Source organism: Sphaeramia orbicularis, chromosome 21 (assembly GCF_902148855.1).
Source record: "Sphaeramia orbicularis chromosome 21, fSphaOr1.1, whole genome shotgun sequence".
In the NCBI taxonomy this organism is placed as follows: Eukaryota; Metazoa; Chordata; class Actinopteri; order Kurtiformes; family Apogonidae; genus Sphaeramia; species Sphaeramia orbicularis.
This window is the reverse complement of record NC_043977.1, coordinates 2,464,016-2,477,147: the sequence shown is the minus strand read 5'-3', so window position 1 is coordinate 2,477,147 and position 13,132 is coordinate 2,464,016. Positions and strand designations below refer to the sequence as shown.

Sequence of the window (13,132 nt, the reverse complement as noted above, 5' to 3'; positions counted from 1 at the left end):
TTAAATCGTTGACAGAAAATTCCAGTCGTTTGAAACTGGAGTATTTATTGGTTCTTCTGAACAACTCCTTTTTTTTTTTTCCCAAATATCAATTTCCATGTATGAGTTTCAGTTTTGTATCGTATTTGATCCATCAGGTCTCAGTGCTCAAATATTATTATTATTATTGAACAAACAAAAACATAGTAGAACACAAACATGTCTAACACATTGGTAATTCCTTTTCTAAATGGTCAAAGTTCTGCCTCCTTCCTCATTAATGACTTGAATTAAGCAAAGAAAATTCTTGAATTAAGCAAAAACAAAATTTGAATTTAGCAAAAAAAAAAATCTTGAATTAAGACAAAAAAAATCCTTAAATCCTTTATTTAAGCAAAAAAAAGTTGAGTCAAGCTAAAAAAGATCTTTAATTAAGCAAAAAAAAAATAAATAAATTCTTGAATTTAACAAAAAAATGTTGAATTAAGCAAAAAAAAAAAAAAATTGTTGAAATAACCAAAAAAAAAAAAGATCTTGAATTAAGCAAAAAAAAAATTTGAATTAAGCAAAAAAAAAACATCTTGAGTTAAACCAAAAAAATATTGAATTAAGGGGAAAAAAATCTGCCAATGGAACAAGTGAAAATGATCTTGGTCAGATTTGTTCAAATCAGATTTTCTAGAACTGTTGTCTTTAAATCACTTCTTTTATCTCAGTGTAAAGTTCCTCTGTAGGTGATTCTGTCTGATTTTAAGTGTGATGAGATTTTTGGACTAGAAATGAGACAAATGCTTGACCAGTGCTTGATAAATGTGGAGTACTAACATCATGTCCCTTCATCATCAGCTGAGGATGTTTACATAATGAAGATGATCTCAAAATGACAGTTTATTAATAATAATAAAAAAAAACTAACTAAATAAAACAATTCAACCTGCTCGTTGCTCTTTAAATCATTATTATTCAGTATTGTGTTTTTCTTCAAAGGATCAGTGAAATAAAACCTGAGCCTCCTTTTCATTGGGTTACAGTTGAATTTATTTCTTAGTATTCAATGACATTAAAATGAGAATATAAATCCATGGTCATGCCGTTTTCCCCGTGCTCCTAAATGTTTGTAGACTCCTGGAAAACCCATCCTTTGTCTTTTCATTATGACAGAAGCAGTAAAGCTGTTGCCTTCTTTGTTTTAAGGGGAACGCTGGCTCCTCCATCTCCAGTTGGACCTTTGCAGTTCTCGACACACTGCAGAATGCTTGCAAAATGTGGACCTGTGTTCTTTTGTGTCTGACTGGGTCTTTTTTCTTGACGCCCTGTGGTGTCCCCCTTTCTTTGTGCGTCCATGTCAGACGTCCCAGGCCTCGGTAAACCGCATGAACCCGGAACACACAGACCGGCATCAGCTCTTCTGGGTCTGTTGTATTTCAACAAAGTGAGAAGACTGTGTCAGTGTGGACAGCTGAGTGTCAAACCGACTTTAACCCTTAAAGACCCAGACCTCCTGCTGGGACACGCACGAAAAAGGAGGCTTTATGAAGGACTTAGCACCGGTCATTAGAACATCACCTTCTGGGTTTTGCATTTTTTAGTGAAAAACTGGTATTTTCATATATTTAATTCACCGATCATGTAGATGTTCGTTAAAGCTCAGATTAAAGTTAAGGATTATTATTTAAAAAAAAAACATAAAACTGAAGAAAAGTGACTTTTAAAGCAAAATCTGTCATTAACTGAACATAAACCCAGTGTGTCCATCCACTGTCATTGATCCAACTCCATGGGTTTACAACCTTATTTTGTTCATTTTTATTCATTTTACTTGATATTTTATTAATTTTTGGTCATTTTGTTACTTATTTTGCTTTTTTTCCTATATTTTGTTGTCCATTTTATAATTTTTCTTGAATTTTGTTCAGTTTGGGGCTTATTTAGTTCATGCTACTTATTATTTTGTTGATTTATCATTCATTTTTGTTCATTTTATTCATTACTTTGGTTGTTTTTGTTCATTTTGCTGCTTATTTTATTAATTTATATTTCCTTTTAGTTAATAATTGGCTCATTTTTTCCACACACATTCATTTTATGTATTATTTAATATATGTAAACCCAGTGTGTCCATCCACTGTTACTGATCCAACTCCGTGGGTTTTACTGGTGAATCAGTGTTGGAGAAGATGACAGTGTTTCCACGGTAACTACACAGCCTCTGAACGTCCAAATATGGTCATATCTGATGACCATGAAAAGATGAAGAACTGTATTTGACACCAATTATTGACATGGATTGATAGGATTAGCGGATCAACAGGAATTAAACAGTTTCGATCAGTAGATGGTTTAGGTTAAAGGAGGACGTTTGGGTCTGTAAGGGTTAAATAAATATTTTTTCCTGAATCAACCCAGTGTATCTAATTGGTTTTGTTTAAACCACTGGTGTTACTGGCCTGGGACCAGCAGTGGAGCATGTGTTTTGGGATGTGCCTGCCATGTGCACCTGCACCTGTGTGCATGTCCTGTTCTTGGTTCAGTTCAGTGCATTCAGTTTGGTTTTGGTTTTGCATTTCCCCCCTTTACCTTATTTCTTCATTGTTTGACTTCGATTACACCTCTTTTTTCTCTTCTTTTCTTCATTCTTTTGGTTTGAAAGGATTAACTGGTGCTTTCTTTTCCTATTCTTTTGTTTCAGTAAAGGGACCCGGCAGAAAGTTAAGTCTGCCCACAGATCTTAAGACTGATCTTGGTACGGTAGGCGAAAGCCAGCAGTTTTCCTTTGAGTCATTTCAGTTTCTGCTTTTGTCACCTTTCCTAGACTTTTCTGTTGCTTTTTAGTGTTTTTTGGATTCTTCCTTCAGATTTCTTCTCCTTTGGGTTCTTTTTGTCACTCTCTCTTCCCTTTTTCAACCAGCACATGAGACCACTGTTCTGAAATACTGGTCCATTTTGCTGCTTTAATCTGTTTTTATTTTTTTATATCTGGTGTGTTTGTTTCTTCTACATTTTGCAAGTGTTTCTAAAGGTGATTTCTGAACTCATGCCCATACTTAAATTCGAGGCTTTCTCTTGCTTTGATCATGATTGGACCATCGTACCTAACCTCTGCTCCATCGACGGCTTGGCTCCACAGAGCGGATCACTCCTGTCCTCATTGTAACTTAGGGCGTCTCAAAAATCACTTTTCTCTTCAGATCATGGTGTTATTTAAACCAGTTAATCTCCAACATGATAATAGCTCCCAAAAAAAATTTCAGCAAAATCCGTCAACGTTTGACCCCCCCACCGCAAAGTATGAAGGGTCCATCAAAAAACGCCAAAACGCTCATTTTAACCCAGAAAATCACATATAATGAGGTCTGAAGTGTCCACAAATGGCTTTTTCTGGTATTTTACAGCGTCCCTGTAATATCAACTTCACAGGTTATTGTATCAGGTGAATTATAAGTGAAAATAAGGTGATTTTAAGATAAAATAACTCACTTATAGGCTAAAAACTGGAAATAGAAAGAAGTTCAGAACAGTAAATCTAGTTGAACACAATGTCTGTTTTCTTAACCTCCTTTTCAGCAAAATACAGGTTTGAGTTCCAGACAAATAGAGCTGAACACTGAAATAATAAAGATAAATACAAGATTTAAGGGTGCATAAATCACAGACTTTAATAATGACATGGTTCTGATAATCTGGACATACTTTTATACATGTGCAGTTCACACTTTATTCAGATATTTCTCGCCCTAGAGTTTCTCTTCCATTTCATTCTGGAGAAACTCTGATAGCTGAAAAGGGGGTTAAGAAAACAGACATTGTGTTCTACTACATTTACTGTTCTGAACGTCTTTCTATTTCAAATTTTTAGCCTATAATAATGTTTGAACCTTTGGATCTGCCACAAACATTCTGAACAGTTCCTCCAGTAGACTGGGCTGATGATGCAGACTTTCAGAAGGAGGAGAAAACTGGGCATTCCACTAAAGCTGTCAATGATGTCACTGACAGAGGGGCGGAGCTTATTCCAGACTTCAACTGTAGCCGAACAACAAATGCAGATCACAAACAGTACTGGCAACAAGTTGTCAAAGAACACAGGAACATTTTTGGTCATTTCAATAAACCAGCAGTGGTTGATGGACTTTCTAAGGAACATTTGTATGTGAGTGTCAGTTTGATTTGGAGAATAAAATGACAGATTCTTCTAATCTGCCTTATTCATTTGGACAGTTCTGTTAGAGTATATACAGACATCTGCACCTGTCTGGGACACCTCTAAATATGAATTAATTTGCATAAAATTTGGGCTGAAGTAATTTGGCCACATATGGAACCAAATGCAGGGTTCGAATCCAGAGAATCTGAAAAACATTTTCGTGGACCACCCTAAGGGACGCTGTAAAATACCAGAAAAAGCAATTTGTTGACTCTTAAGACCTCGTTGTATGTGATTTTCTGGGTTAAAATGAGCGTTTTTTGACATTTTTTGATGGGCCCTTCACACTTTGCGGTAGAGGGGGTCAAACGTTGACAGATTTTGCTGAATTTTTTTGGGGGTGGGGTGGGGGGGGGCTATTATCATGTTGGAGATTAACTGGTTTGAATAACACCATGATCTGAAGAGAAAAGGGATTTTTGAGACGCTCTATTGTAACTGGACCATCTCCTCTCTTTGACTAATTCATGTGCATCCCAGACTCTGAGCGTTGGTTTCCCCTCCCCCCTCCCCCCCTTCTCATGCATCTCTGACTGTACACACCTCACATTCACAGGTTTCTCTTTGCTCTGCTTCTGCAGTGTCACACATGCTGTCGCCTCTTAAAGCTCCTGCTGCTTTTACACTAAATGTGCCAGTACTTATTCCTGTTTTTGTCATTTAATTGCCTCTCTCTACCTGACAGGTACCAAAAAACTCTTTGATTTATTCTTCCTTTAAATCAGAAGTTTCTGTTAACAAGAGGGACAGGTTTACGAGTCAGTCGACATACGAACAGCAGCGAAAAACCACAGGACATCATTCCATATAAGGCAGACAGCAGGTGATGCTGACACTGAAATAACAGAAGGGCTTTATTCATGTTCAGGGGTTTTCTGGAACACTTTAACTGTGTCGACACATTTACAACAGAAGAAGGACAGCTGCATTTTCCATGACCATGATCTATCTGACCCCAGCAGAATAGAATAGAATAGAATAGAATAGAATAGAATAGAATAGAATAGAATAGAATAGGCTTTATTTTCACCCAGGCTGTGAATCCAAATTGCTGCTTCGTGTCAGTGACAGTGAACTATACGACTAAATACAACACAATTAAATACAGACATGCATTAAGAATGTTTAAATATTTACTGTTCAGTACAAATAATAAGAGCCAAACCTGCCACTAATGTTCCAGTCCCAGTTGTGTGCTGAAGCTGGGCTCAGTGGGTGAGTATGAACCTGGAGCAGCCACATGTTGGTTTAACCCTGAAAACATCTGAAGGTGTGAGAGCTGGAGCCTCCTGCAGTGTGTAGTCACATGACCAGGGAATGAACCGCAGGATCCAACATCTGTGTGTGTGTGTGTGTGTGTGTGTGTGTGTGTGTGTGTGTGTCCGAGTGGACATGGTGTGTGTTTGTGTGTGAAGGGGAAGTGTGTGTTCTTATGTGTGTATGTGTGTGTGGGGGGGTGGAATGGTCAAATCATTTTTATTTCCGTGGACCAATTTCCTGCAGAACACAACAGAGGCAGACGAACCCTCCACTTGAATAAAGACCCACATTTAGGCAGACTGTGTGTTGCCTTCAGGTGTCCCTGGTAGTGTAGTTTTTGGCAGCGCCTCGGTCCACCTGCTGTGGAACTGGTCCTGTGTTCCAGGAGGACTCCGTGGCACCTCGGGAGTTTTCATCTTCACTTTCAGATTGAATAATTCAACAGTCGAGTGGGATTTAATAAGAATCAGTGTCAGATACCACTGGTCTACAATGTTTTAGAAATGATCTGCCTCATTAAATGAGCTGAATGTTACCTATTTTAATCAGATTAAGTGTTAAACTAATGACCACAGTGCTGGTTTGCTGCTGTTTTCCAGGTACATGATGGTGTGTTCTAACACGTATATGTTGGTTTGTGTCCATTTATCCAATAGATGTGTAAATATTCCACTGATAGAACCTGTCCAGTCCATGGATTGTCATGTGCACAGTGTTTGAAGTAGATCTGCCCCGCAGAAAAAGTCTGTACAAAAATAAGAAAATTCAACTCATTATTGGGTTCAAATGTCTTATTTTAAGTAAAATTATCTGCCAGTGCAGGAAGAAAATCATACATAAGTTTTATAAAAATAAGAATTTATTATATAACAATTATGGAATGTTTAAATTTTTATTTTAATCAGAATATACTTGTTTCAAGTCTTCATAGAAAGATTTTATATATATATATGGTCTTATGAAGATGTAATGACTCAGTAGACATTTATTATCAGCAAAACTGGATAAAACAAGTAAAAATATCTTGAAACAGTTCCTGCATCCTCCATCCTCATCCTCCAACAGTGGAGCTGGTTTTATTAGAAATATAGTTTAAATTAGATGTTAATATCTCAGTGGGCAGAACAAGAGGAAAATACTGGAACACGTCAAAGAATCTGAACAAGATTAAGTCTAAATAAGTAAATAAATTTTTAAAAATTATCTTTCAAGATAAATATTCCAAATTTAACTCAGTTTATCTGTCAGATATTGTTTTTTTGCAGTGTCAGACTAATATTCCTTTGGAGTTAAAACCATTCTCTCGTTAATTTTCCAATTTCACATTTTGACCCAAAAGTGTATCTGTTAAACTTCAACCAGCCAGCATTTAGGACTGGATTAGTCTGGATCAGTGACTCGTCTGTGGTAAAACGTTGTAAACCAGTGATAGTCAGAGGACAGTGAGGGGAAAACCTCTGATATTTGGACCACATGAATTCCTTCTTGTAAAGTTCAGCTCTTGTTTCTTTTCTAAAGGCCGTAGTATGAACACACTGGAGGCTGTTCATTACAGCTGCCTCGGCCACTTTCTGTCCTGCTGATCAGACTACACTGAACACAATCAGCACAAGTTGTTTTTCTTTTCTTTTCGTTCTGTCTCATTAAGAGAGTGTGCTCTAAACTAATTATTTCACACACACACAAACACCCACATGTTCTGTATATTACTTAAGGATGAAGTTGTCCAATAACCCCCCCCCCCCCCCCCCCCCAAAGGACAGAAAGAACAAGGAAGTATGGTGTGTGTGTTTTCCAGTCGACTCATGACGTGCATTCCAATAAACAGGCAGATCCTTTCTATTTAAATTAGTTATCTGTTCATTTGTTGTGTTTGTCCCAAACCCTCTGGGCTGAAAGAGGAAGAATCCAACAGTTCCTGCTAAAACTAGGATTCCGAACACTTCACACAAAATCAAACCAAATGGAACAAAGTGGAGATGAAAGAAGTGTTTTCCTCTTTAGTTTCATCTCTCTTTTCCTGGCACAGACTTGGTGAATCTCCTCCTCTCCATGTTCCTCTGCTCTGTTCCTCCTCCTTTCTGTTCACACTAAACTTCAGTCCACCTTCCAGCTCTCTCTCATCCTTCTGTCTCCTCCCTCTCTCCTTCGCCACCATCTTTCTTATTAACAGTCTGATTTTCCACATTGGCTTGTTCCTCTTATGCTGCACAGGTATCCAGCTTCACGGGGAGTGTAGTTTTCTACTGAGCTGTAAAATGAACGGATCCAAATCAGCTGAATAAAAACATGTCGTTGGACTCTGAACCTGTTCACCCATTGGCCGATCCACGTCTTATTCGGATGAAACCCACATGTGACTCATTAGTCGACTGCACCGACGCTGAAGACGGATACCGCAGCATTGGGAATGTGTTGAAAAGTGTCATTATTTCCCGTTTGCTAATGCTTTGCCGTTGTTACAGATCATGTCAATGGACATTGCACTAGCCCCACCTCCCAGCCCTGCTCGGCGGGGAAGCCTCGCGTCCCGGTGGGTCCTGAGGGGCCACGGCTTACCCGCAGAGGCCCCGGCCGACCGCCCTTCCGCAAGGCCCAGTCTGCTGCTTGCATGGAGATCTCTTTGCCTGTGTCCCACACTGAAGGTGTGTGCTTGTCCTCCCAGCCCCCATCCCTAAAACCTCTAGAACATTCCCACCTTCCTAACAAGTGCATGCCATCCTCTCCCTTTGGGGTAAGTGGATTTAGACCTGATACATAGTTAACACAGGCAAGCGTATGCTAATGCAGGTGTGCAGCTTGAAAACCTCTCCCTAAAGTCTATATAACACCTGGATTCCAATATGGAATAATTCATATGGTGCCTGTTTTATTAACCCATAAAGACCCAGTGGTACTTTTAATTAAAAATGTTCTCTATATTTAACTTTCCTAATATGATTTACCTCCATTTACTGTTATATTATCCTCTTTATTTTGAGTTTTTTCAGTGCAAATTATGTATTTTCCTGTATTTAATTCACTGATCATGTAGATGTTCATTAAAGCTCAGATTAAAGGTGAAGGTTATTCATTCTAAAGTGTCTGACTGTAACTAGACCAGTCACAGTCATAAAGTTTTAGCTGATTTTAGCATTAATAGTCACAAAACCTTGTGTAAAATGTAGGGCTGGGCAAGTTAACGCGTTATTAACACATTCAATCACTCAATCAATCTTTATTTATGTAGCACTTTTCATACATTAACGGTGTAGCACAAAAATTAAATAACACCGACAGTTTTTTTTTTTCTCTCCCGTTAATGCCGTTTTATTCTAACTCCTATTCTTCTGCTTGTGTGCGTGTAGCGATTAGCTGCAGATAGACAACAGGTTTAACAAGAAAAGACGGACGCCCAAAACTTGTGTCCAAATCTGTTCCTGTAGACTCACTGTAAAACTGACACATACAAACAGAATCTGTCTGAGTTCTGTTCACTGCCTTAGTACATTTACATGGCATTATACATTTAAATGAATGGGAAAAAGATCACTAGCTCGATGCTAACTTGAATGGGAAAATCCACAGACACGCTAACGATTAGCATTTACAGATTAATTTAAGATTTACAACGTCTTTTTGTCCAGTAACAAAGGTTCATGTCAGAGATATTTGATACTATTCATTCTGACAACAACTGAACAGAAAATACTCACAGGCAAACGTTTTTGGGGCCATACAAACAGAGTGAAAGAAACGTGTCTGTTAGTTCCTTCTTATGTCTGAACTGACTACGGGAACACCACAAGGACAAAGCGTACGTTAGTGACACTTATTCCCACCACTAGAGGGCCCCCTTTGTTTACTCTGAACACCTGAACATCACATATTATTGTTCTTATTAGTATTAGTACTGATTAGTGGGACTAAGACTCCTGTCAATCACTCACAACCGGAAATAAACATGTGTGGACATAAACATGTGTAACAGTAGCGGTCTGTTCCATGGACATTTTCATTGTAAATGTCTTCAGATGGTGGGGGGGAGAAGGACACAGGTGTTTGGAAGCACTGACATGTGCAATTATTTTTATCAGCGGAGTACTGCAGTCTGAGATATCACTGAAAGGAAATACACACTGTTGATGCCGGCAAACCCCCCCCCCCCCCATATAACTATGCGATTCACGGTGATTAATTGCAGAAGTCCACGCGATTAATTGCGATTAAAAATTTTAATCGCTGCCCAGCACTAGTAAAATGTAATTTTTAACACTTTATCAGACTTTACCAAACACATGCAGCGTTCAGGCAGAGACATAAACATTAGCTCCTCGTCTGTATGAACTAAAACATAAACCAAATAAACATTCTTAACTCTTCTCATCATTCTGATTGGATTTGGATTACAGTAAAAAAAAAATTTAAAGCTTCAGCCACATCTAAAAACTAGAAAAGCACTTGTAGAGCGTAGACCTCCGCCAAGGCAGTTCAGTCCCCCCCCCCCAATCACCACCAAAATGTAATCATTTGTTCCTTGTGCCAGTATCAACATTTCCTGAAAACTTCATCCAAATCCGTCCATAACTTTTGGAGTTATCTTGCTAACAGACAAACAGACAAACGCAGATGAAAACATAACCTCCTTGGCGGACGTAAAAACACTTCTGTTTTGTTCTTGCTTATATTTTCAGGTAAAGCTCATTTTAATTTATGACAAATATATTATGTCTCCCACCAACCTACCTTAGTATAGGTCAAAAAAAAAAAAAAGTTTGCATCATTTGTTTCTTCACTTTCATAAAACCTGATTACTGAAGCTACCAGGCCTCATATAAAAGTGTCAGAGTTGGGAGAGGTCCAGTTCCATAAACCAAACTGAAAGAATCCATTGACCTTCAGCAGATTTTCAAACCAGTTCCTGTTTCCACCTCCGTCAGTCTAAACCAGTGCACCTTGCATTAGCATCACCGTGGAACATCTGACCAACAGGAGCTGCCTGCTTAGAATGCAAGACACGCTCCTTGCATTGTGTCCCTGTTTCTGTTGCTTGTGTCGACCATGTCCCGGGCCTGAAGGTCGGTGCAATATTCAGTGTTTTAATCGATCATGTGACCTTCTCCAGTGCCTTTTGTTTTTTCGGGCTGTTTTTTCTTCTTGCTTTCATTTCACTTTAAATGACGTACTGAGGTCTTAACAGAGACACTGACTGCATTTACATTTCCACGCACTAATACTGCAGTTTCTGCCCCAGTCTGACATGAACAGCTTCCACCTCCATCTGTTTTCTTTGCATCAAACGTTTCTTTTTTACACCAGTGTTGGACTTGTTTGACTGAACAAACTCTGCCTCCTTCTGTCATTGCTTCAACCACCTTCTAGAAAATGTTCATGCTGCATTATTTAAGTACACTGCAAAAATCTAAATCTGACCAAGTGTATTTGTCTCATTTCTAGTCCAAATATCTCATCACACTTAAAATCAGACAGAATCACCTACAGAGGAACTTTACAGTGAGATATAAGAACTGATTTATAGACAGTAGATCTGGAAAATCTGAGTTCAACAAATCTGAACAAGATAATTTTCACTTGTTCCATTGGCAGATTTTTTTGCTTTATTCAAGTTTTTTTTCCGCTTAATTCAAGATTTTTTTGTGCTTAATTCAACTTTTTTTTTTTGCTTAATTCAACTTTTTTTTTTCTTAATTCAAGCAAAAATCTCTGCCATTGGAACAAGTGAAAATTATCTTGGTCAGATTTGTTGAAATCAGATTTTCCAGATCTACTGTCTATAAATCAGTTCTTATATCTCACTGAAAAGTTATTCTTGAGGTGATTGTGTCTTATTTTAAGTGTGATCAGATATTTGGATTAGAAATGAGAAAAATACACTTAGTAAGACTTAGATTTTTGCAGTGTATGTTCTAAAATGATTGGAATCCAATTCTGTCCAAAGGTTTAGGGGTCAATAAGTTCAAAGGTTATTCTCTTTATGAGTGGTATCCACAGTGGGTCCCTCTACAGGTCAGGTCATGTGTCTGCAGTCCTTCAGAATGGACCTCCTCTTCTCCTTTTTTCTGTTTTATAGCAGCTGGTTTCCAGTGTTTTAGGGCTTTACCTTCACATACTGTGTTTGACTGTGGATCAGAGTTAATGTTCCCTCACTGACAAAGCCCAGAATAGACCAAATAAGTGCAAATTCCAAAAACTCAGATTGACTGAACCATGCGTTCCACAGTTCCTAGTACTCAGATGTACCCTCAGAATGGTCCAGAAGGCCAGTGGAACCTCTTGGCTGTGCAGTGGAATGGAAGGGACCAGAAATGTCAGTAGAAGAGATTGTTAAAGCAGCAGCAGTACCCCCTCATTTGGTGCAAAATCACAGTTATTTAAAAAATAAAAAAATAAAAAAATTATACATATATATATATATATATATATATATATATATATATATATATATATATATATATATATATATATATATATATATATATATATTAGAAATACATTTAATGGCAGATATTCAGGTGGACAGAAATGCTTCATGGATTAACTCAGTAGTTTTCATCCTTTTTTGGCTCCTGACCCCATTTTGCCATCACAAATTTCTGGCGACCCCAGACATTCACATCTGAGACATTTGTTTTTGAACATGTAATAGTTTGCTATACTATGTTGCAAATAAATGTTAATGTTAGAGGACGTTTAGTCTATATAATGTGTATTATTGTGGACAGAGGCAGTAAACCCAGGTGTAGATTACTGCACAAAGGCTCAGGATCTGTCCAGTCAGTCCAGCTGGGATTTACAAGGAGGACAATTAATACTGAACAAACAAGAACTGAAACTATGAATTATGAAAGAGCTGCAGCATCTGAAACTGACCACACTGAACATTTGACACACAAACAGAACCACAGTGCTGCAGTTTCACAACCACAGTTTGTCTCATGGATTGGGATTGGCTCTGTCAACTCACCATATGTTTTTATTTGTAAGTTTTTATTTTTATCAATGACTAGAAATTTCAGGTGACCCCATTTGAATTCCAGGCGACCCCATGTGGGGTCCCGACCCCAAGGTTGAAAAACACTGGATTAACTATTAAAAAGCAGTAAAGGTGAATGGTGCGTCCCCCTATCAGCTCCTGGTAAGTACACAATGACCCCTTTGATTTGAGACAAACTCTGTTATTTCCATAGTGTTGTGTATCTACGTGGTGAACTAATGAAGCACAACTGTGGCACCGCTTCCTGTTGTAGAGAAATGAGTTTTACTGTATTAACGAGGTCTCTGAAGATCCAAGTCAGCAACTGCTCTAATGTTAGACAACGGGTTTAATTGTGCAGGATTTTCAGCTTTAATGTAAACAGGTGAGCTGCATAAAACACACACCATCACACAGTTGAAATTTACTGGAGAGACCAAAGCTGTTCCAGTACCAGGCTGTAAACAGTTCAGTTCTGCTGGAAAGTCCATTTTAACCCTTTCATGCACAGTGGTCACTCCAGTGGACAGTTCTTCTCCAGCTGTTCTCTTGTATATTCATGGGTTTGGTTGTTTTAGTTCCATACCAGCCAACACAGTGGACACTCATGCACCATCCTAAACACTGACATTCAGACCAGTACTGTAACTTTGCTGTTCTTGATAAACCTGATCTGCACTAACATGTTTGAGTGTAAATGAATTGCTAGTTGTTAT

General features: G+C 38.2%; 1 protein-coding gene across 1 annotated transcript in view; it reads left to right on the top strand.

The window, feature by feature from the left end:
- Window positions 1-13,132, top strand: part of stxbp5l (syntaxin binding protein 5L) — a 354,919-nt gene that overhangs the window by 292,391 nt on the left and 49,396 nt on the right. Inside the window, exons 22-23 of the mRNA XM_030125454.1 lie at window positions 2,669-2,722; window positions 7,909-8,088. Coding sequence (XP_029981314.1) covers window positions 2,669-2,722; window positions 7,909-8,088 — 234 coding nt within the window. The remainder of the gene's footprint in view (window positions 1-2,668; window positions 2,723-7,908; window positions 8,089-13,132) is intronic.